We start from the raw sequence: 21,944 nt of genomic DNA on the forward strand, positions 1-21,944 counted from the left end.
TCATGCAACGGCGAAAGAGAAAGAATATCCCAAAACCAATTTCCGCTTCATTATCAACGATCCATATAGCAGCCCAAATGAACTGATATTAATGAGATATCTCTTCTTCAAAATTTCGGTTGTTCGCACTCCCAGCAAATAATTGTGCGGAAGTTGTGCCTTTATAAAACCTATCCTAATCATTTGTCTCGTTTAAACATGCGTTAAATAACATTCGAATGCCGTTGGGAAATTGAAACATTTTATTCTTGATACCCGAAACGTGACTATTCCCCGACGTTGCTTCTTATGCCAAATCCCTTGTTCGACTCCAAATCCACAACAACAGTTTTGTATCGAGCCATCGATATTGCTCTTTTTGATGCTGCACCAGGCCCTATAAATAAATTTAAACACAGTTATTTTTTCCTTTATGGTGGTGTGGTGGTAAACTTTTAGTACATGATAGCGACCATTATGAGCATAAAACTCGCGTGAGGAATAAAAATCTAAATGGACTAAACCGATCATGGGACAAAAGACAGTAGCGATTAGATTAAATGCGTTTCAAAGTTTCTGTGATAAATGTAACTGGAAAATGCCATGGCTGGTTTAATGCCCGGCTTTCATAACACATAATGACGGACTCTCACTAAAAGTTACGTTTAGGGTTCGCGATAATGTATTTAGCCGGCAGGGTCGGACTTTATTGTGTTCAGATCCGAATTTAACACAATTTCCTTAATTAGTACAGAATGTGTGCCCTCGAGAACGTCTTAGAATATCAACGGAAGCCACTTAACGTCAGTTGCCATGCTCCCGTTCTGTATTCATGGAAAGAAGCGGAAAGTGCTCGAGCAGGGCAGACGATGGAATCATATCACAATCGGCCTGAACGTGATCGATGCAGAAAACGCACACAATAAAGCCGGAAAATTAAGCTTAAATGGGTTTGGAGGACTTGGGGGAAATGCGTTTTCTTTCAAGATGACTTCGGTGCTCAGTTTGTCTTTGGTTTCTCTTATACCGGCCTAGTTCCTTTAGGTCTCATCCATCTTATCTTCACACAGGGTATCTAAAAAAAAAACAGGCGAAGTGTTAACTCAGTTATTTATGAACGGATTTTGATGAACTAAAAACCAAATCAAATAATATTTTTCAGACTACTAAAGAACGTCAAAATTTATTTTTTTAACTCAACTTCTTATGTTCAGGTGTTACGTTTAGACCTTCAAATAGAACTCCATGTGTTTTTACGTTTTTTGATGGAAAATATGTTTTTCAATTTAATTATGTATGACAAGTTAATGTGAAAACAATTTTTTACTGAAAAAAAATTGAATAATTTGAATTATATAGCCATCTGTATTGTCATGGGTCCATCTGCGTTGCTCTGAGTTCAACTGCATTTCACTCCATCTTCTCCTATCTTGTAATCTCATACAAAGACGCTCGGTGCCATGGAGAAGTGGTGTCCATGTGATACTCAGCAAGAAGGGACAAGACAAGGCCGCCCTTGAATATTAGAACCACATCGTTCCTCCTCATAATTTTCTATGAGCAGTCATGCTCCAAGTGTGATTACTGTAAATTTACACGAACTTTTATTTTTAGGAAACAATACGAAGACTTTGACGACCCCTCACTAAAAAAACACCCCAGCGAACAGGCCGATGATATTAGCATAGACAGCTTACCTGAGTACCAACGACCCCCGCCAAGAGTAATCGATCAGTATGCCTTATTTACATAACTCCAAACCAATACTCAACATTTAATCCTTTTCAGATATCTAAAAGCGGAAATCCCTCACTTATCTAGAAGATCCACTGTTTCCTTATTATGTTGCATGGGTTTCATTATCATGTTCGGTATGAGGGAGACCATGGGTATGGTGAATTCAGAAATCGAGGGCAAGAATGTGAGCTGTAGCAGCTCAAAAGTGCCCTTTTATAAAATGAATGTTTCCAGAGTACCTCTTCACAAATTACAGTATCACGTTCGACGATGGGAGCTATTGAATCAGCGATCTTTTGGGGCTATTTTATCACCCAAATACCTGGCGGGCTTATAGCAGCCGCTTACCCAGCTAATAAACTCTTTGGTGCCGCTATAGGATCTTCTTGCTTGCTCAATCTTTTTGTGCCCGCCTTATATGACAATCCTTCAGGGCTAATCATTATTAAAGTTATGCAAGGTTTAGTTGAGGTCTGTTTATCATGTATAACATTTTCTAGTAGCATAATATATGCTACCATAGGGTGTAACGTATCCAGCCTGCCATGGTATAATGCGTCACTGGGCCCCGCCACTGGAAAGATCTCGTTTGGCGACCATAGCTTTCAGTGGATGTTATGCTGGTGTAATGTTCTCTATGATGATTTGCGGTATACTTATGAAGAACATAAGCCTGTTTGCGCCCTTTTACTTCTATTCTGTTATTGGTATAATATGGTATTTGACATGGTTGTGGCTGGTGTTTGAGAAGCCTTCCCTGCATACTTGCATTGATGCCAAAGAGCTTATTATGATTGAAAAATCTTTAGGTGAATTGTCGGGTTGAGTAGTATAATTGGTTATGTCAAGACTTTTATTATAGGTAGTAGTCAGCAGCATTACAGTAATTTGACCTTAAGCAACACCCCCTGGAAGGCCTTCTTCACGTCTATGCCATGTTACGCTATATTTGTGGCCAATTTTTGCAGGTCGTGGAACTTTTACCTGCTGGTGCTATTTCAGGCCTCCTATTTCAAGGAGGCGTTCGGTACCACCACAGCCCAGGTATTTGCTATTATCGAATTGCCACTCTCTGTGTAGAAATATTATCATTACGACAGAATGCTTCTTTGGGTGCTCTACCACACTTCCTAATGACTTTGGTGGTACCAGCGGGAGGAATTATGGCCGATCGTCTGAGGAAAAAGGGAATTTTAAACACGACTCAAGTGCGAAAGCTTTTCAATTGCGGTGGGTTCGGTTTGGAAGCCACGTTCTTCCTTGCGATGGCATATTCTCACACGACCATCCAAGGAATGACTGCCTTAACTATAGGTACTTCTTCCCAGATTTTTTTGTAATAAATACAGGGGTATCGTGGGACTTTTAGGAGTGGCCTTCAGCGGTTTTGCAATTTCCGGTTTCAACGTAAATCATTTGGACATCGCTCCTAGGTATGCCAGTATCCTCATGGGGCTCTCGAATGGAATAGGTACCATCGCAGGAGCAATAATACCTTTGGCCAAAAACATAATCGTCGTTGATACGGTACGTAGTCTTCTTGGGATCTAATGCTTAATTGTATGGTATCTGGATAAAAGAGATCCCCGAAATTAAGTGGCGTGCGCTCTGCACGGATGCTCTTTGATGCTGAACAATGGGCACAGTGTCGCGAGCCGACAACCGGCAAACGACGTCAGCATACTGAGAGTTCATTTTATCGGACGCACTGGACCGAGAGAACTTGGAAATGAAATATCGCTTTATGGAATCGAGAGAGGGAAATTCGGGTACAAAGTGTTTTAGCAGCGCCCCACACGAAGCATTGTTCCAGTCTGGATTTCCAGGGTGCAATCAGGGGCGTCGAATCGAAATCAAAATATAATTATTGTAAAATGCGGGGGTTTTGTAAACGATGATTTACGAGCAGCTCGGACACTCTGTATTTGCGTTTGTAATTGGCATTATCCCAGTTTTACCTGTTCAAGAAAAAAATCAACATTCAGCTACATTATTTTAGCACAATTTAGTAACTTTGGAACTGTTGTAAAGTAAGACAATGTTATTACTTGAAACGGTAAGGTTCAAATAACTTATTTGAGGCTAATTTGGCAAATTTTAATGATTTTTTTGTTTTTTACGAGTCATTTGGTGGTTTGTGAAATCCAAAGAAGAATTTTACCTTATTGAAAAAATACATATGAAAATATGTAAAACGAAAAGTCATACATATTTCCATCTGTAGAATTAAATCTGAATAGAAAGGTAACCGTTCCTTCGTCCCCATTTTGAAGAGCATTTTTTTCCAGACCAAGGAACAATGGCGCATCCTGATTATTTTATCTGCGTTCATTCATTATGCTGGAATAATTTTTTATGGAATTTTCGCCTCTGGGGAGCTCCAGCCGTGGGCTGATCCGAAAGCTGAGGAGGAAAGGCAGTGGAATCAAATGAACGAATCCGTGCCTGTAACTAAATATGCAGTATGTATAAATGTTGTATTTGAAAATAGGATCGTAAAGGATGATCTTTGTGCCAGGCCCAGCCAAACGGTTTGATGCAACGTCGTCCAAGTGGAGGAATGACTAATTATGGAGCCGCGATGGAAACCGCCTTGCCACCCTCAAAAGCCTCCGCTTTGCCTCAAGAGGTGACTTCCGGCCCACCTGTAAGGCCACCGGCTCCACGGCCTCATTTCCAGGTTAGAGGAAGTTTGTAATGAGAAATGTATTTAATTTAATTAAATTAGGAGGAAGCTCCGGTACAACCATCTGTTGTTCCATCGGCCAATCCATTTTTAAGCGGTCCCATTTCGAGAAATCCCTTTAGGCAAGAGGCTGTACAGCCAGAAGCCCAAGATACCTATTTGCACGGCACAATCGACGATAGAACCTATTAATAGTATTAGACTTATTAAAACCATTGTGCTGTTAATTTTCCTTTAAAGGGGGAGTTATATAACGGCAGATACGGCTTGTTAGGAAAGGTACACGTACGGCTTATCGAATATAGGAAGAGACCTGAGATTTTTGCTTGTCTACATATAAATTTAGAGAAAGAAAAATTTGAAGCAAAAAAGATAAAATGACTTTGGATCGCACAATTATCGTGTGGTTCCATTGCCGCAAATAAGGAACAATTTTCGGTTAGGTGGTGTCCCCCCGAGAAATTTAATTGCGAACATGCGAGCAATCGCTAAGTAAAGGAAAATTTGCAAAATTTTGTTCGATAAAAATTAATTTATGCAAATTATGGTCCTCCAACGACATAATACGTAATTACTGCGAAAAAGGAAATTGCGAATCGGCAAATCCATAGACATATTATATGAAAATTCGCTTGCGCGTTTGATTTTCCGAGTGATTTCTTCAAAAAATAGTTAAATTACACTTGAGAATCTTAAAAAATCGTCAAAAGTTTTTGATTCGGCAAATAAAAAACAACAAGTAACACACTTACGCACACGAAAATGGAGACATTTGAAAAATAATTCTCGTAAGTCCCAGGCCTAAATAGGCAAAAGTTATTTTTGAAAATCACACGATCCTGGGCCATAGACGCAGGACTGTCCGCTGCATCTCTTCCTAAATTTGCAATTTGAATAATTGCATAAGCTGTCCTCAATTCGACTATCGACACGAGAATCTTTAAAAAAATATCATGCATTAATGCGGATCATTAATGAGTGATTTTGTGCACATTAAAAAAGCATGTTAATACTCAGCCAACGATAATATATTTTCAAAAGTGCATATTTCTGATCAAAACATCGCAAATCGGTAAATGTGGCGTCCGGTTGTCGCCAAATGGAAAGAAACAAAAATATTAAGTCATTAAGTAGGCATAATGTTCATTTCGTGAAGGCACGGTTTTGCCCTCAACCCAATTCGTACTTCTCAAGTGGCTTTGAGACTCCTCAGTTGAAAATCGAGTTTGGGACACCTTCTACATGCTTATTCTGTATTTTCAAATCTTCGAGTTCATAATTTATAATTTTAAGACACATTGTGAAGGCTTCTTCGCGTATATTTAGGTCGCGAAACACTTAAAATGACAATAAAAACACATTCAAACAAGAACAATAACAAACAAAGTGATTCTGCACTAGTTATTCACAGCAATTAACAGTAAATTTTGCGAAAATACTTATTAGATGTATAACGCATATTCAGAAATAAGTGATGATGTAGGAAAGGGTATAATTAAAATATAGTTAAGATGTATGAAATCAAAGTACATTAAGTTCATGGCCATGAATCTTTCAGAATACGTTCAAAATAAGTTTGAAAATAGTCAAAATATGGTTTTATGTGATCTTTGGTCCTGTAAAAACGTTGTTTAGTCGACATTTAGTTCGTGTTTTAACTGGGATGTTATCGTTTTACAAGGATATACTTCACTGACGATAATGTTCCGATTACCAATGTAATTATTAACGTCAAATTAATAGTAAAAATCTCATTTTAACGTCGTGACTACGGCATGCGAAACATTCAAATCATTTGCTGTATAACGGATATTTTTTTAAAATTACGCGCAAAGATATCCCTTGTATATAGGTAGATAAACATATACTAAAATACAACAATATTTATTATTTTAAGATAAGCTGCAATTGTTAGGAATAGCACTGTCAAAACATTTATGGATAACGTTGTCAATTTGTATATTATAGAGTTAGAGACGTTAGACCCATAAGGAAAAATTGATGTATGGGTGGAGCAATTGACATTTTTGAGAAAAGCTTGAATGGTAGTTTCGTAATTTTGGAATCTCACAAATCAATAATTCGAACACAAAACAACTTTTAGTCTTTGATCCAAAGAACTAAAACCGTTATGAGCAGGTATTTTCAAGTTTTATGGACCAGTTTTTCGATCGTTAAATTGGATTTATCCTGTTGGCCATACTCGTCCCTATAAGGCTTTATTTAAAACTACTTGCCTCATTTAGGACCAGTTTTATAAGCCTACTGAAAACAAGTCTGAGCATTAAATTCGAACCGGGGCATCCCTCAATTAGAATTTTGAGTTCGTGCTTGCTTTCCTTTTCTGTTCCTCGAACATTATTCCGATTATCGTGTAATATTCGCTCGTAGACGAACACACATACTCGTAGTTTCACGTTAACTCTGACTTATAAAACTGATTTTAAGGAAGTATTCGCGTGAGTATATTTTTTATTTTTTAGGAAGTAAGAATATTAGATAAGGATTAAGATTTTCTAAGGTGAAATGCCTTAAGGCTGTGTCGACAATAAGGGGATAGTGCCCCCAAATTTAGTCTAAGTTAGTATTATATAGGGGATATTATTTAAGTTCTTTGGGCGAGGTCATTTAAGTCGGTACATAAGAGAAGTGATGTTTGAAAATTGCGTTAAATAAAATTAAAAATTTCTTTGTCGAGAATTTTTTGTGAACACAAAGAAACATCAGAGATATAGCAAATGAGATTCTCAGCACATAGAAGCAAATGAGTGTGGTTTATTGTGTGTACTTCTTCTGGCTTCTATGAGATGTTCTTAGTCTTAAAAAAAAACAGTAAATCCAGCAATTATTATCGCAATTAACATGGTTTCTGATAAAGGGGATTATTGCGACTGGTGTCAAAAATTAAAAGTGTCATGCACCACTAAGTTGCATGATAATTTATAAAAATAATCTTCAATGATAAGATAAGGTGTTACATTGAAACTAGATTTAATAATAATTGAAAAAGATTTAAAACTGATAAAATTTTGGTGATATTGCTGCTTAACAAATTCTTATCACCACGCTAAGGGGTTCTTAACTATAAGGGAACGCAGAAGGAGGGTGTAGGTAAACGTTCAAAATTAAACCGTTGTAGTCCTGTAAATTTAACCATATGGCATGAAAAAAAGCTCTTCAGGTGCCTGTACTTTAAAATTTCTTATAATAACTGGGACTTCGGAGGAGGACGCCTTCGAGCAACAAATGGGTTTAGCATTTAAAATTTAAACTTTAAAGAGCTTTTGGTTTTGGACAGTAATGGAAGAATTCATGCCTTTATTTCATGTTCAATTCGAATAAATTTTAATAAGCTAAATTTGAAATATTAAACTGATTGATCGTAAATAAATTATAGGCTAGTCAATATATTTCTTTAGTATTGCCACAGCATTACTTGTACGTCAGCAAATGACGGGGCTAACCTAATCCAGCCTGAATTTTTCAAGCTCGTTCAGATTGATTAGTGTTCAGAAACGATCTTCCTTTGGTTAACCTTGTTTAGGGTTTATAACTAGATGTATGAGGATGGTTATGATTTGCGTAGTTGTAGTTCGTTTTTTAAAATGTTATGTTGTTGAAGATATCTTTTAGACAATTAAATATGACTATTTGATCAGTTTAAATAATAGACGAGTTTGTGTAAGTAATGTGCGAATTGCAACACTTCAATAACGAAATTTTGATCAGATAATCTTTGGTTAATTCTCCCAGGGTGACCTTTCAGAATGATCAATTTTGTATGTGCGGTAAAAAGAGAATTTTGTTTGAATCAACGTATTGTAAATTATTTGTTACACATCGTGAAATACATTTCATAATTGACCATTTGAATATCAGCCGCAGACAACTTTAGTTTGCCCTAACTTGAGAAACTATGAATAATTGTAGTTTTTTTATGTTTTTATGCAACTTATGATATCCAAATTGAAGGACAATTTTTGTTACTCACACTTACATACATTTAACGTTTTTAGGCTGTTTGTTGTGTAATAAATTCATATAAAATTAATATCGTTTTGGGACAAATACTAAAGTGCTGCAGAACTTATCAGGCAGGTTTACTAACGGTTCTGGCAAACATTGCAGCGCATTAGGAATTTGGCCCTAAGTAGTGTAGCTGCAATAATAAACTGTAAAATATATAAACAATCTCCTGTGACTCGAAATTTTGATGTTTGTTGCATATCTCTATATGTGGATGTACTGTTGGAGAGGGCTCCGTAGCAGCAGATTCAGGTGAAGGCGTTTTCATCTCATCAAATCAGCAATTCAACTTTCAAATTTGTAAATGGATATCTACTTAGAATTTCAAGAAGCTTCCACCTGAATCTACTTTTCCGGGCTTGAATAATATATCATCACATAGCTACTACGAAAATATATTTTTGCGTTAATAGTGTACCTGTTACTTCATGTGTTAAAAATTCTACTGTAATACATGTAAATGTTGTTCTCTTTTATGGTATTTAACTATCGCCGTGAATCTAACTCTACACTGTAAAATCATTTCAAAATAATCCAATGTTATTCAAAAAGGAATAAAATTATTTTACTCAAGACCCCTCCCTAATGTATTGAAATATTGTTCTAAGGGACCCTAAGAAATGTGTGGTTTCTGAGGATTCCAAGCGGAGAGACTGAACAGTGGCGTAACCTAAACAGATTCGCAAAGGTAGAATATTTACTTGCTACAATTACGCTCCTTGAGGAAGTGCTAAAGTTTTGAAAATATAAGAAAAGCAAAATGGCACTCTCTCCGTAAGAACAAAGCTCTGTTGAGCTCTTTTTTTGCACGACGTACCTTTTTTCAATAAAAAAAAAAACAAAACCCGTTTCAATGCGAGGTATGATAGACAGTGGATATTATTTAAACAGTTATCTAATTGGCGTTTATAACTCGATATCCGCGTGTTTGTGGTTCTTTCTGGCGAGTCCGCGCCACCAACCACTTGGGGCTATGCGAAAAGATTTTTCCGCCGAATCCACATATTTCTTAATGATCTTCTTGAGTTAGTTGAAAGAAGCTTTCTGGTAGATAAAGAAGAAACGCATATCTTCGCACCTTTGTGATACTACAACAAATCATCTACAGCGACAAGGGTAAAAGGAGAAAAAAGGAGTCCTTCGCGGAAATTTAGGACTGTTAGCATACTCCTTTGTCTGGTTCAACAGTCTCAAATCTTGGCATTGGTACGGCAGAAGTCTTGAAATGCTTTCAGTAGGAGACAGATATTAACATATTTAAAAGTCACTTCTCAATAAATGTCTAATCTGCACAACAACGGCTAAAACGATTCTTAATATTTGTTGCTTCTGTGCATCGAGCTACCGAGGGGTGTGAAAACAGCTCATCGCTTTATTCATCTCTCATCTAACTGAATTAAACGACTGAAGGCAGTCTCTTAATCGAAAGTACTTCCTCCATTTGCTCCTGTTTGATAGTATTACACCAACGTAAGGTGAGTGGTCAGAAAATGTGAATGCCACCACGCTCAAGAAAACCATCAGTAAGTACTACCGCTAGACACACGAATACTATGTAGATTTTCTTCGGTACCATCGCAGACGATACGGTCATTTTCTGTTTGGGTGCTCAGAAAGTATTATTTCTTGTGACACCACATAAGGACGACCACTTTCACTTGATATGTGTAATTGCACCGATGTGAGTCTGGCCCGAGTAGTTCGACCCTTTCAGTTTCGGTGAAGTTACAGTGACCATTCAAGACGACATGACCAAGCAGAGAGGAGTATTTTGCATTGTGAAGCGTGAAAGTGCGGTGTTTATTTGTTATTATTTAGTATTCATCACTTTCACTGGTGAGTATACATGGCTTCCAAAATTTCCCATAAACGAAATTTTTTCATACGTAATGCGGACGTCCACGTGTAAATTGCAAAAAGAAGGATAATGGCTTTATTTAAAAGTAGGATGCATAATGTAATAACAATGATCTTTATAAGTACAGCGCTATTTAGTAGAAAGCAAAATTGATAAATATAGCGTGTATTAATGGTTCAATAAAATGCAAGAAAGTTGGTGGATGGGGTCAATAGTTTCGCAATGGCTATAGCAAACTTATGTACAATACGATCCACTTTCTTCTCTTTGACCTTTATGATGTAACATATTCAAATTACGTGAATAAAACAGTTAATTTTGAGGTCAGCGGAGATGAAACATATGCCTTACTCGCAAAGAGGAAGTTTACGGTATAATAAATGAGTCGACAATTTTATTGTGAGAAACTGCACTACAATGTGTATCACACATTTATGTATAAACAATGCGGTTGGTTCTAGATCTTCTTATTATTTCAGGAATATACGGACAACAGACGAAAGATAAGGAGGAGCCTCAGTCGGTGCAGGAGCTCTTCAATACCTCTTCTTGCATTCCTAAGCCGTTTAGATGCCCTCATAAACAGATTCAGTTCTTCCTGTACACTAGGTGACCTTTGTACTTTTGAATATTCGAAATTTTTTAATTATTAAGATTAAGAAAAGTGGACACCGTGCATAGCCACACATAACCGCATTACCTTCTACACTTCGATATTGCAAAAGTGATATTTTGCGATGCTTTTTTAAGGAACTGTATACGAAAGTAAATTTCTTGTTTTCGATATCCTTGGCCCCATTTAAGGAATCTGAGGCCTAGTGTACGCTCGTGCACGGAAGCGAGCTGATATAACTTATTCTGAGATCGGGCGTAAATGAAACGTTTACCCACTTCATTATGAAAAAAGCCGCGGAAGGGAAAGACAAAGACACAGAATTTCTATAGGAAACTTTACGGTTCTTTTGAGAATAATCTATTTTTCAAAATATCATGTGGTGTGATTCATGCTATCGCTTCTCAATCTGAAAATGTTCCAGTCGGAAGTGATTCGTTGACGTACTGCAATTGCTCAAGTGGTTCCCTAGGGAAATTTCAATTTTTTGTTGTATTTCCAGTGTACAAATTCCACCCATGTCAATTGCCTTTGTAGTAAAAGAGCTTGATTTAAAGTAGTTCGAGATATTTAAATATTGATTTTGACCATTAGGTTCCCTAAACGACCTCGAACCTCTTACGGTTCCCGAGATTCACATGTTCTAAGTGGAACTCGAGACGCGGTAATCAATTTTATAATGGTTTCACCTGAGGTTCGCCATTCGTTTTGGGGCTAATTGCAATGCGATCTTTCCTGAAACGTGGGTATCATTCGCTGATCATGAAATTTTTAACGCCTCCGACACCAAAATTGTACGGTATCGATTTCTGCAAATCACTATTACTCTTTTTACTATATTTTTTATGTTCGGTTCGGTTTAATGTGAAGTGACTTTATGATTTATTTTTTGGATATTCACATTATTCGTCCACCCTTCACTCGCGGTTTTTTCTGTTTCGAAAATTCTAAGGAAACCCTAATTTCTCTCCAACTATGAAAACCTGTCTAAAACGAATATTTCCACAGTCACGTTAAATATTTGAAAAATCGTAGCGCATATAAAACCGTATATCAAATTTACAATTACCAATCGCGACCTACAAAAACAAGGGTCACATTTACCAAATGGAGTAATTTAAAACCCGGCCAACAAGTCGATTTTACCCATACGCCACGCATGGGTTGCATTGAAATTTGAACGTGATATTAGCTCATTTTAAATTCTCATGTAACACATAATCATCTCTTCAGGCGCACTCAAGAGAATCCTGAACTCCTAGACACAACCAAAGAAGAATCTTTGTATGAATCTCAATTCAACAGAAGATACCCAGTAAAAATTGTCGTCCACGGGTTTGGAGGAGGCAGGAACTTATCCCCTAGCACCGATATGAGAGACGCCTACTTCTACAGGGGGAATTATAACATTATTATCGTAGATTATGGGACGTTGGTCAAAGAACCATGCCTCAGCGTAAGTCTAATTTACCTTGAAGGAAATCGGATGTTACTTAAAAAATTACTTGTGACATGACGCTTGCAGTAATTACTAACTATTAAGAATGATACCCCATTAAAAGCGAAACCAACCATTTCCTATTGGAGATATCGCGTATACAAGACATTTTGATGGGTTTCATAAAGGAAGTTGGTCATAATCGTTACGTAATAAGGGAAATTTGAGTTATCATTAAATGTTTAATTACAGGGAGAATTCGCTGTCTTCAGAATAGACAAAACCCATTTATGCGATTAAAAATGCGATCTGAAGAGTGACTGAAGGTTATCTAGTTTACGTCTGGCGCACCTCGTTTCTAAAACTCGTAAATTCCCTTTCAAGCCAATACCGCATTTTTTCGCTCTTAGTGGTTGACTTCACTTTTCCTTCTATAGCAAATGGAATGGGCCCCTAGATTTTGTGCAAAATGTATCGCTCAACTAATCAGATATCTCACCCAACATCCCCGAGGGGTCAGGGCGGATGACCTGCACCTGGTCGGCTACAGCGTGGGCGCACACATTTCAGGCCTGGTGGCCAACTACATCGACCCACAACTTGATGGAAAACTTGGAAGGATTACTGGTAAAAACCGTTGAATACATCACTCTCAAATTAGTTTTAATATTATTTCCATTTAAGGGTTGGACCCCACCATCTTCTTTTACATGGGCCGAAACTCTTCTAGAGACCTGGACTCCACAGATGCCCATTTTGTGGACGTCCTTCACACTGGGGCTGGTATTTTAGGTCAGTGGGGACCCAATGGACATGCAGATTTCTACATTAACGGCGGATCTAGTCAGCCTGGATGCGGAAGTGATACCGTCTTCAGTAAGTTTTCTCAACCGGTTAAACTCGTTCATATAATTGTTCCCTCGGGTAGAAACATTGGCATGTGACCACACGAAGGTAACCCCTTACTTCATAGAATCGATTATATCCAAAAAGGGATTTTGGGCTTATCCATGTCCGACCTTGATTAGTTTTATGCTGAACTGGTGCTCGCCTCAAGATGAGGATTACGTTTTGATGGGGGAGCATGTGTCCCATAAGTAAGGTTTTTCTATGCTTTTCCATGGCTTTGAGATAATTTTTAATGCATTTTAGAGCTAGAGGTGTTTATTACGTTAGAACCTACGCAGATCCTCCATGGGCCCAAGGGCCGCCTTTGGAGATTAAACAAAGGCTGGCCAAACGTACTTTGCCAATTTTGCAAAGATTGGCCAGGAATGGCGGTGATAGCAGATGACAGTGAAAATAATTGATATTAAGCTAATTAAGAATCAAATCCTTTCACTCTTTCGGATGCTAATGAAGGCAATTTCCTGTAAATAAATAATTAGCTTGATTTAATTCTTATTTATTGGCTGTATGCTTCGATGTTTCTAACTTTTGTAATCCTTTTTAAAGTAGATAGTGTTTATATTTTGCAATTATTATATATTAAAAATTTACTAATTTATATGTTAAAAGGTTACTTGCACTTAAGTGCTTAGTCATCCGATAATCTATACTGACGAGCGATTATTAAAAAGAAACCAAGAAGCAGGCGGCGAACCATGTAAGTAAAGTGTTGATTAAGTAATTTACTATTTGCTATCAAAAATCTCATTAACTGATAAATTGACCCCAGGCATGCATCTAATATTCCAAAACTCAATTGAAGTTTTTCTTTATTATCACTTTTTATAAGGTAGTAAAAGTGACTTTTGCTTATTTAGGTATGTGTTTAGGGTAGATATTGTAGTCTGTGATGTTAATAGTAGCGTAATTTTAAGTAGGTACCTATTTATATTATCGGAATATTTTTAAATAAAAGATGGAAAGATACGCAAAATTTTATGTTAATAAAAGTTATTCATGAACCTGATAAAATTTTCATTTTTAATTATGACTGACAGTGGTACAACGCAAAAAAAATTATATTTTTTGTACTTCCGGACGTAAAGTGCAATAGGTTCCAGTTGGATGTGTAAAATCACATTTTTATGCCTCAGGACGTGAATGTCGCAAAAATTCTGAGAAAGTTCTTTTTATTGACTTAATTTGGCGGTATTTTTAGATATCAACATGAGAAACTAATAAAGTCATCCTACTCAGTCTAGGAAATTCGCATTAAAAATACGGAAAAAATTGTTTTCACTTTTGACGTAAATTTTTGTTTTCATCTGATGATTTATTTCAGCTGCCATCGTGAAAGTTAAATTTTATGTCCTTGATGCAAAAATAACTACCTATTTATTGTTATAGAGACAGTGCAGGTTCGGTATATGTTATCGATTAAAGGCTTTTCAGTGCTCTACTACAACTATTACAATAACCTCGTATTGTGCGGGGATTTCCAGTCACGTCTAGGAACTGTTGTCATAAAACGCTATTAATTCCTTTGAGAGAAACCGAGTAGAGATAATGTCACGAAATCGTTCTTTTTTTGAAATTAACATGATGAAACTCTTCAAATCAAATAATAGTTTACAGGGTGTTCCGTATCAAACATTTTAATCAAATCATTCAAAACTAATATTTTTTTAACATACAAAATTTTTAACTATTTTGACTATTTAATATTTTTCAAATGCGAGGTAATTGAACGAAAAAGGGTGTTTGTTCTTATACAGAATGCCTTGTGAATGTTACTACAATAAAACAAATTTCCGAAAAATCACAATTCACCTTGCGGGTAAATATTTCAGGCCTCGATACGCCTCTGCGCAGATACACATTCATTCGAAACGGACGAGAACAGAATCGGAATTTACAATCGAAATTAGTGAACAACAAAATTCATACAGATAAAACAACCTTCAACTTTTCTATACAATGAAATCGAAATGATAAACGTATTGAAATTTACAAAGCGCACTACATTTCGTGACGCGGATCATTATGTATTATCATGTTTGTTTATGAGAGTTATGTCATCAGATACATGCAAGGCGAACGGACATATGTCCTTTCTGAAAAACCTGTTCGAAGAGACAGTCAAAGCAGTGCAACCAGCTGAATTAATCAAAAACCAGGTGATGTACCTATAATACATATAAGTTGAAAGTTCTATATTGCATCACGTATCTCTCATTTCATGTGAGAGTTATTTACGTATGCGCCATCTAGAATTTCCATTTGTCTTCATAGAAGTTAAAGCTCACGAGATTCTAGAATTCTGTAGTATTGGTAATCACGAACTGCGAAATAATCAATTATAGTAGAAACGTAAGAGGTCGTACATTAAAACTCTAATATACAATATCGTATTATCCTATTCCTCAGACAAAATCCTATTCCTTAGATAAAATACTCCAACGGACATCTATCAGTCAATAACCGAACTTATCCCTCTGTGAAAGCTTACTATGCAGTGGGTTTCGGGAAAGCTGTTTTGGGCATGGCTCTCGAACTCGAAAAAATTTTGGAAGCTCGCCTGGAGAGGGCTATAGTAACAGTGCCAAGGGGGGTTTTTGAAAAATATTCAGAACCTTTAGTAAAACGCTCCACTGTCCGGTTTATCCAAGGGGCTGAGAATAATATCCCGGATAGAGATGCGGAACAAGGAGCTAAGGAAATTAAGGAATTGGTGGAGGGCTTAGGAGAGGAAGATTTGTTATTTGTTTTAATTTCAGGTAGGTAGAAATGTGAAAATGAAATAGTGTGGGAAAATAAGATAAGAAAACAATAAATTTGCAGAAATATCGGGAAGCGCAAAATGTTTCTGTTCGTTTCATGGAAAATTCCGTGAAATTTTTGATATTTCTAGAGCAGCTTCAAAATTAGAAACCCTTAAAGAATATGGCCAAAACTTTTAACACTATGAACTTTTAATACCCTAATCAGGATATCCTACAGAAAGTCAAATGTGTTGCGGGTTTGTTGAGAAGTTTAAAACCATCAGTCTAGATCAATTGATTGCTAATGACAAAAAAGCTGATAAAAATCACTAAATCCCTTACCTCGAAAATGTTTCTATTTTTCAGGAGGAGGTTCAGCACTGTTACCATTTCCTAAGCCTCCCATCACCCTAAAAGAAAAACAAGATATTATCAAAAGGCTTAGCAGAAGTGGAGCCTCTATACACGAACTTAACAATGTTCGAAAGCAATTATCTCTTTTGAAAGGTCTCAGATACGCTTTATTACTTAAAAAAATTCTCGTCGTGGACAATGTTATAATTTGTTAGGTGGTGGCCTAGCGAAACTTGCATATCCAGCGAGAGTAGTATCATTAATTTTGAGTGACGTAGTTGGGGACCCTCTAGATATAATTGCAAGTGGACCTACTGTATACTGGAGGGAAGATCCTCAAGAAGCAATTGAGGTACTTAACTTAAAGCATCATATATCTCTCATAACTTAACGCAATACCATATTAAGCCAGTGTAATTACACTTTTCCGCACTGCATGTAAAGAGGGGCCCTTAAAAAGCAGTTATCTAGGTTTATTGCAGAAGTAACTACCTGGAGTTTATAGAGAAACTGAATTTGCTTTAATATTTCGCCGAGAATTGTAGTATTTTTGCAGCTTAATTGATGTATTTTTATTTTAATGTTGCCGTTATTTGGATTACTCATCTGTTTCCATTTTACTGCAGATTTTAAAGAAGTACGACCTTTATAGCGAAGTTCCCACGTCGATAAAGGAAATACTCAACAACAGCAATAATAGTAATAAGCAATCTCAGTTTCCTTATGTTTGTGAAGGAAAATTTACACATGTCCATAACGTGCTTATTGGAAGCAATCGAATTGCCACAGGTGTCGCAAAACTTCTAGCAGAGCGACAAGATTTTCAGTGCATTGTCATATCTCGTAAGGTATATTTTCTTTCCTGTACAGTATGATACATCTAGCCCGTTTTTCAGAAAATTTTCACAAATTAAAAAAGACAATTCCCTTAAATTTCGTATACGGCAATAGTAGGTGACATTTAGAGCTGTGAATGTATTAAAAAAATACTCTAAAATAACTAGATAAATAAATTATATAGTTCCTAGTATTTTAGATGCTTTTTTCGTTATGAAAAAAACAACTATGTTCAGACACTTTATGAAGACATCTTAGTAAAATACTTTAAAAACAATCTTCATATAAACGAAAATATTGTAGCTAATTAAGTTATTTTCTAAGTACCTTTAAGTCTAAGCTTAGCCGACATAATAACACTGAAACTTGGCTTTCAAAACACAAAAAGGTCGTGCTGGCACTGCTGATTTTGGAGTTCCGACCAGTACCTTTTTGCCAGATTCCATTGACCCAACCATTTTAGAGCATGTGAACAACTTTTTCTGGTTTTTTTACGTCCTTGCTACCTAAGCAAATGCTTTACAACTATCTTATTGAAGTACTTTTTTTTAGGACCAGATTTTACTCTTTTTTGTTGGTTTCAAATCAAATTAAATAATTGAAATTGTTTTTTAATATCACATCTTATTTTATACTTTAAAAAGAGTTGTCAATTGCATCTGAAACCATAAGCAACATCAAGATTTATGTTATATCTGTATATCAAGTTGAGGAAGTTGCCTTTTTTAATTATCTAAAAATTTCCAACGGAGTGGTTACGTGAATCACCCCATATACTGAACCTTTTAGGTAGAAGGAAATGTTAATAAGCTTGCTGAGATTTATGCCCAGCTGGCTTGGTGCTTCTCCAAACAAGAAAAACGTCAAATAAGAACTCTTTTAGAAAAAAATTCTTTTGATCTAGAGAAAGGGGCCATGGATGAAGTGCTGCGGTTGGATGGATTAAAAAAAACCTTGTTTATCTTTGCAGGTTAGTTAATTATTTAGTAGAGTGTGTGCTAATATCATAGATTAATGCATACACGTATAATTTCCCTTTAAGGTGAGCCAACAGTTCGCGTAACGGGTTCCGGAAAAGGGGGCCGCAATCAACAATTAGTCCTTGCTTTTTGCCTAGAACTTAATAAACGCATAGTGCTTTCCACCGCAAAGCCTGGAAATATTTCTTTACTCAGTGCCGGAACAGATGGAATTGATGGGCCTACGGACGCAGCTGGGGCAGTTGGGTGCGCTGGATTGGCAGCAACGTGTGCCCAACTCGGAATTGATCCAGAGACGTATTTGAGGAACAACGATTCTTATAGCTTTTTCAGCGAGTTTCTTGCTGGAAGGTGCTTGATTAAAATCGGTCATACCGGGACCAACGTGATGGATTTGCATTTTTTGATTGTTGAGCCTTCTTAACAGGGGAACATACGATAATACTTAATTTCGTATTTAACTTTTATTAAGGAAAGAAAATAAATTCAATATTAATCGAAAGAAGTGTTTTTTTTTCGAAGAAATTTTAATCCGTATTTTTTTAAATCTTTATATAGGGTTGTAGGACGGGAATTGAGAAAGCTTCATAAATATCCTTTAATCGAGTGAAGATTGAGTTTATAGCTAGGAGCATGAAATGAGAATCAAGGGACCTTTATACCTGGTGGCATTAGGCGAGTAATTTAGTTGAGTGAGAAGTAGCAAGGTAAGTGTTAAAGGACTTAGTTGAATTGAAAGTGTTTTATTAGACAAAATTTCCATTGTTGGCACGAGTTAGATATTAAATTACTCGTCACCGTTTTCTACATTTTCATTTTAGTCAAAAGTGCGCAAATGCAAATTACATATAAACCACGAATAATTCTGAAGGTTGAGCCAAAATGTTCTATAAAGAAAAAGACATATGAGACTAAGGAATATATAGAAAAAAGATTATCTCGATATAGTACATCGTTCTTTATAATCACTCTAAATTGCAATACAGGAATATGCTGTGAATCAATGGTTAATCAATTGAGTTTCTCGACCAATGAGAAATGATTAACCTTATTGTGAAGAAGTTCTTAAATGCACGGGGTTGTAATAATGGAACTTGATGATGAAGAAAATTATTTAACTTTCGATGAGATTAATTGGAATGCATACTTTATAGTGAGACTAGAAGAAAGAAATATCATCTAATTTAGCTATACATGATGTCCCAAATAAAGTGGATTTTATGATCGCTATGAAGATAGTAAGAGATACAAAGTGACTTAAATAAGAAAAAAAATTCGCATTTTTGTGCCCGTTCAGAAAATGTCCTAAAAATAAAAAATTATTCAGCGGTTGTCAAAATATGAGCAAAAAACTGAAAACTGTGATTTTCGAAAATCATAAATTATGAATAAACCGTTTGAGCAAATTCTACGAAATTTGGCAGTTTTTTTATTATTATAGACCATTGCCAATCGAGTGATGTCGTCAGGATTTTGCCGACTTTCATGTGACATTGAATTGAAACTGGCTTACTACTAATCGTTAGTACTGGTTATTTGCACTAACCAGTATCCCCAACACTAATAAAAAAATCTAATGGGGTGTTTACATGGAGTTGACAAGCAACTGTATAATAGGAGTCGTAGTCAGGGGTTCTTGCACAGGATAATATGCGAGATAAGATGAGATGAATTGCAAATGACCATAGGATAACGCAGATGGTTCCAAGACGATACGGTTGGCTACATAACACGTGGATGTTACACACGAAATAAATATTTCTTCAAAGAGACACCTGTAATTGTGGCAAATGTCCTATCTATGGAAAATTGTATAGCAGCAAATATTTTTACATGTCCTTAGAGGACACATGCAAAAATTTTAACTTCGTTTTTATTAAAATTCAGTATTCCGAAAAAAATGATTTTATACGTAATCAGTTATCACCGATTTACGTCTGGTACTCCATCTCCGCCACTACCACCATCTGAGTGCGCAGCTCTAAAAATTTGAAGTGTTTTAAAAATTCGCAGAAGAGATTTGTTGGTCTGTAGCTTGCAAGAATAAAATTAAAAGACAGAAAAAAATCATAAAAATCCTAATTTTATACTTAGTCAAAAATATTTCTGAATGGTTTTCCTTCAAACGCTCTTTGTCTAGATTCAACCGTTATCCTACTTGTACAATATTGACAAGCTTAAATAGACAATGTAATATTCAAGATTATTGCTGATAGATACTTTATTTTCAAAGATTTCCACAATTTGAACGGTTGCTTCTAGCTTTTTATCGCCTTAAGTTAAAAATGTCATCGCAAATTGAGAGGAAGTCGTTGAGGCGATATGTGGAAGTGATTAGTAAGTAAATAGAGCAAGTGTCTACTAATTCGCACTCCCAAATTTACGAATTTTTAGGACTAATTTGGTTTGTTTACTCATGATGGTATTAGTGCATATGGCGCATGCTAATGAATAATACTGAGCACGTGGAAACAAAGTTTATACATTGTTACTATGTATTTAATTTTTGTTAACTTGTATCGTGAAAACGTGTTGTTTTTTTGGTTAAATTTCACAATATGCCATTAAGTGATTCTCTAGAGATCTACAGCTTGCCCGACATAAATTTGCGACCGAAAGGATAAAATATTCCATGAGTAGTAAACAGATAGACAGTTGGAAAAATGCAGTACAATCTGATAAAAAGAAAATATACGGTAAGAAGCAATTTTACTTCAATTACTGCTTCATTTAGTGTGTGTGTGACGTTTTACAGAGCTCTTAACTTGCGGAAAAATTGGTGAAGTAGAGGTAAAGACGTCTGACGCCATGGACAAGTAGAGCCCATTAAGGTTCAGCGATAAGGAACAAGATAAAACCGCCCTTACTTTTTACTTTTGTCATGGACTGAATTTCGCTCCCTGCTATTAATATTTTAGGGTCATTCCGACCTTGCCGAATGCTTTCTTTATCGTTACGTACGATATCTAATCTTAAAAATTAATTTTGGCGAGCTGTAGATATCATCATTTTTCCTAAACTTCAATAAAAATGGAAACTTCGTGAAAGCCCCCCGTAATTTTTGTTATCAATCAAAAATCAAAAAGCCTCAAATATGTTTCGAGATGTGGTTTAGGGCCCGTAAATGACGATAAAATGAAACTCACTTTTTGATTTATACAATCGCGTGACGCACCGTTGATACAAATGAAAAAATAGTCCGCAACATGTTTGTTGACGTGAAGTTTTCAATATCCCCGTGAAAGGAGGCAGATTGAACTGAAACATTCTGTATGGAAGTTTTACCTGTTCTTCGATGACATTGGATCCGTCTCTGCATATGCAACTGAGCTGCTGTAAATTGAAAACCATAACAAAAGATTAAAAACTGATAAACTGAAGCTTTGTTGAAAATATATTACGGGAATTGCGGGCAAGATAATTATAAAATTTATGTCGCTTCCCGCTGTTCAAATTAGTTTCCGACGTCCAACGAAAGTTCACGAATCGATAGGGACCACATGGCCGAAGGAGAAACGGGAAAGGGAATGACATTTCTCCATGTTGCCTAAGTCATGAGGACAAACATACATATTTCCTAATCTGTTTTACATACAATTTCACTTAAAAGAAGTACACAACTTCCCTGTACTAGTCTCTATGTGTGATTTAACTATTTCACCGCCCTTCTTGTCTCCGGCATCAGCGACCAACGGCAGCAAATGAAGAGCGTAGTAAGAATTGCAGATTTCGCATCTAATTCTGCTTTTCAAACGAACTGGCAACGTGGATCATGCGCCACATGCC

At 36.3% G+C, this 21,944-nt stretch overlaps 3 protein-coding genes and 1 long non-coding RNA gene across 5 annotated transcripts in view; 3 read left to right on the forward strand and 1 right to left on the reverse strand.

Annotated features, from left to right (window-relative positions):
- The window catches only part of VGlut (Vesicular glutamate transporter), a 32,162-nt gene extending 23,260 nt beyond the window's left edge, over nt 1-8,902 (forward strand). For both annotated transcript variants that reach the window (XM_066285318.1, XM_066285319.1), the window contains 10 exons: nt 1,594-1,713; nt 1,768-1,900; nt 1,951-2,187; nt 2,240-2,525; nt 2,579-2,760; nt 2,817-3,030; nt 3,086-3,243; nt 4,005-4,178; nt 4,235-4,396; nt 4,445-8,902. In XM_066285318.1, the coding sequence (XP_066141415.1) occupies nt 1,594-1,713; nt 1,768-1,900; nt 1,951-2,187; nt 2,240-2,525; nt 2,579-2,760; nt 2,817-3,030; nt 3,086-3,243; nt 4,005-4,178; nt 4,235-4,396; nt 4,445-4,594 (1,816 nt within the window). In that variant the 3' untranslated portion in view covers nt 4,595-8,902. The remainder of the gene's footprint in view (nt 1-1,593; nt 1,714-1,767; nt 1,901-1,950; nt 2,188-2,239; nt 2,526-2,578; nt 2,761-2,816; nt 3,031-3,085; nt 3,244-4,004; nt 4,179-4,234; nt 4,397-4,444) is intronic.
- Nucleotides 663-21,600, reverse strand: LOC136340888 (uncharacterized). Its single transcript, XR_010732391.1, has 3 exons — nt 21,444-21,600; nt 16,330-16,397; nt 663-1,054 (listed from the first exon to the last, which is right to left on the reverse strand). It is a non-coding gene; the product is annotated as an uncharacterized lncRNA (long non-coding RNA).
- On the forward strand, nt 9,911-14,226 carry LOC136340886 (pancreatic lipase-related protein 2). Its single transcript, XM_066285321.1, has 7 exons — nt 9,911-10,264; nt 10,766-10,895; nt 12,133-12,355; nt 12,775-12,964; nt 13,022-13,213; nt 13,266-13,434; nt 13,490-14,226. The coding sequence occupies exons 1-7, from the start codon at nt 10,177-10,179 to the stop codon at nt 13,629-13,631; spliced, it is 1,134 nt and encodes a 377-aa protein (XP_066141418.1). The 5' UTR covers nt 9,911-10,176; the 3' UTR covers nt 13,632-14,226.
- Nucleotides 15,140-18,663, forward strand: LOC136340885 (glycerate kinase). Its single transcript, XM_066285320.1, has 7 exons — nt 15,140-15,402; nt 15,672-16,002; nt 16,354-16,494; nt 16,557-16,693; nt 16,968-17,189; nt 17,968-18,148; nt 18,221-18,663. The coding sequence occupies exons 1-7, from the start codon at nt 15,214-15,216 to the stop codon at nt 18,580-18,582; spliced, it is 1,563 nt and encodes a 520-aa protein (XP_066141417.1). The 5' UTR covers nt 15,140-15,213; the 3' UTR covers nt 18,583-18,663.
- Nucleotides 21,601-21,944: the final 344 nt, after the last annotated feature.

Source organism: Euwallacea fornicatus, chromosome 8 (genome assembly GCF_040115645.1).
Source record: "Euwallacea fornicatus isolate EFF26 chromosome 8, ASM4011564v1, whole genome shotgun sequence".
In the NCBI taxonomy this organism is placed as follows: Eukaryota; Metazoa; Arthropoda; class Insecta; order Coleoptera; family Curculionidae; genus Euwallacea; species Euwallacea fornicatus.

Excerpts from the sequence above, each read along its gene's own strand:
- LOC136340886 (XM_066285321.1), top strand. The coding sequence starts at position 10,177 with ATGACCAAGCAGAGAGGAGTATTTTGCATTGTGAAGCGTGAAAGTGCG. Across the intron at positions 10,896-12,132 it reads CAGTTCTTCCTGTACACTAG|GCGCACTCAAGAGAATCCTG; the intron begins GTGACCTTTGTA and ends TCATCTCTTCAG. Across the intron at positions 13,435-13,489 it reads GGGGAGCATGTGTCCCATAA|AGCTAGAGGTGTTTATTACG; the intron begins GTAAGGTTTTTC and ends AATGCATTTTAG.
- LOC136340885 (XM_066285320.1), top strand. The coding sequence starts at position 15,214 with ATGATAAACGTATTGAAATTTACAAAGCGCACTACATTTCGTGACGCG. Across the intron at positions 15,403-15,671 it reads CTGAATTAATCAAAAACCAG|ATAAAATACTCCAACGGACA; the intron begins GTGATGTACCTA and ends CCTATTCCTTAG. Across the intron at positions 16,003-16,353 it reads GTTATTTGTTTTAATTTCAG|GAGGAGGTTCAGCACTGTTA; the intron begins GTAGGTAGAAAT and ends TCTATTTTTCAG.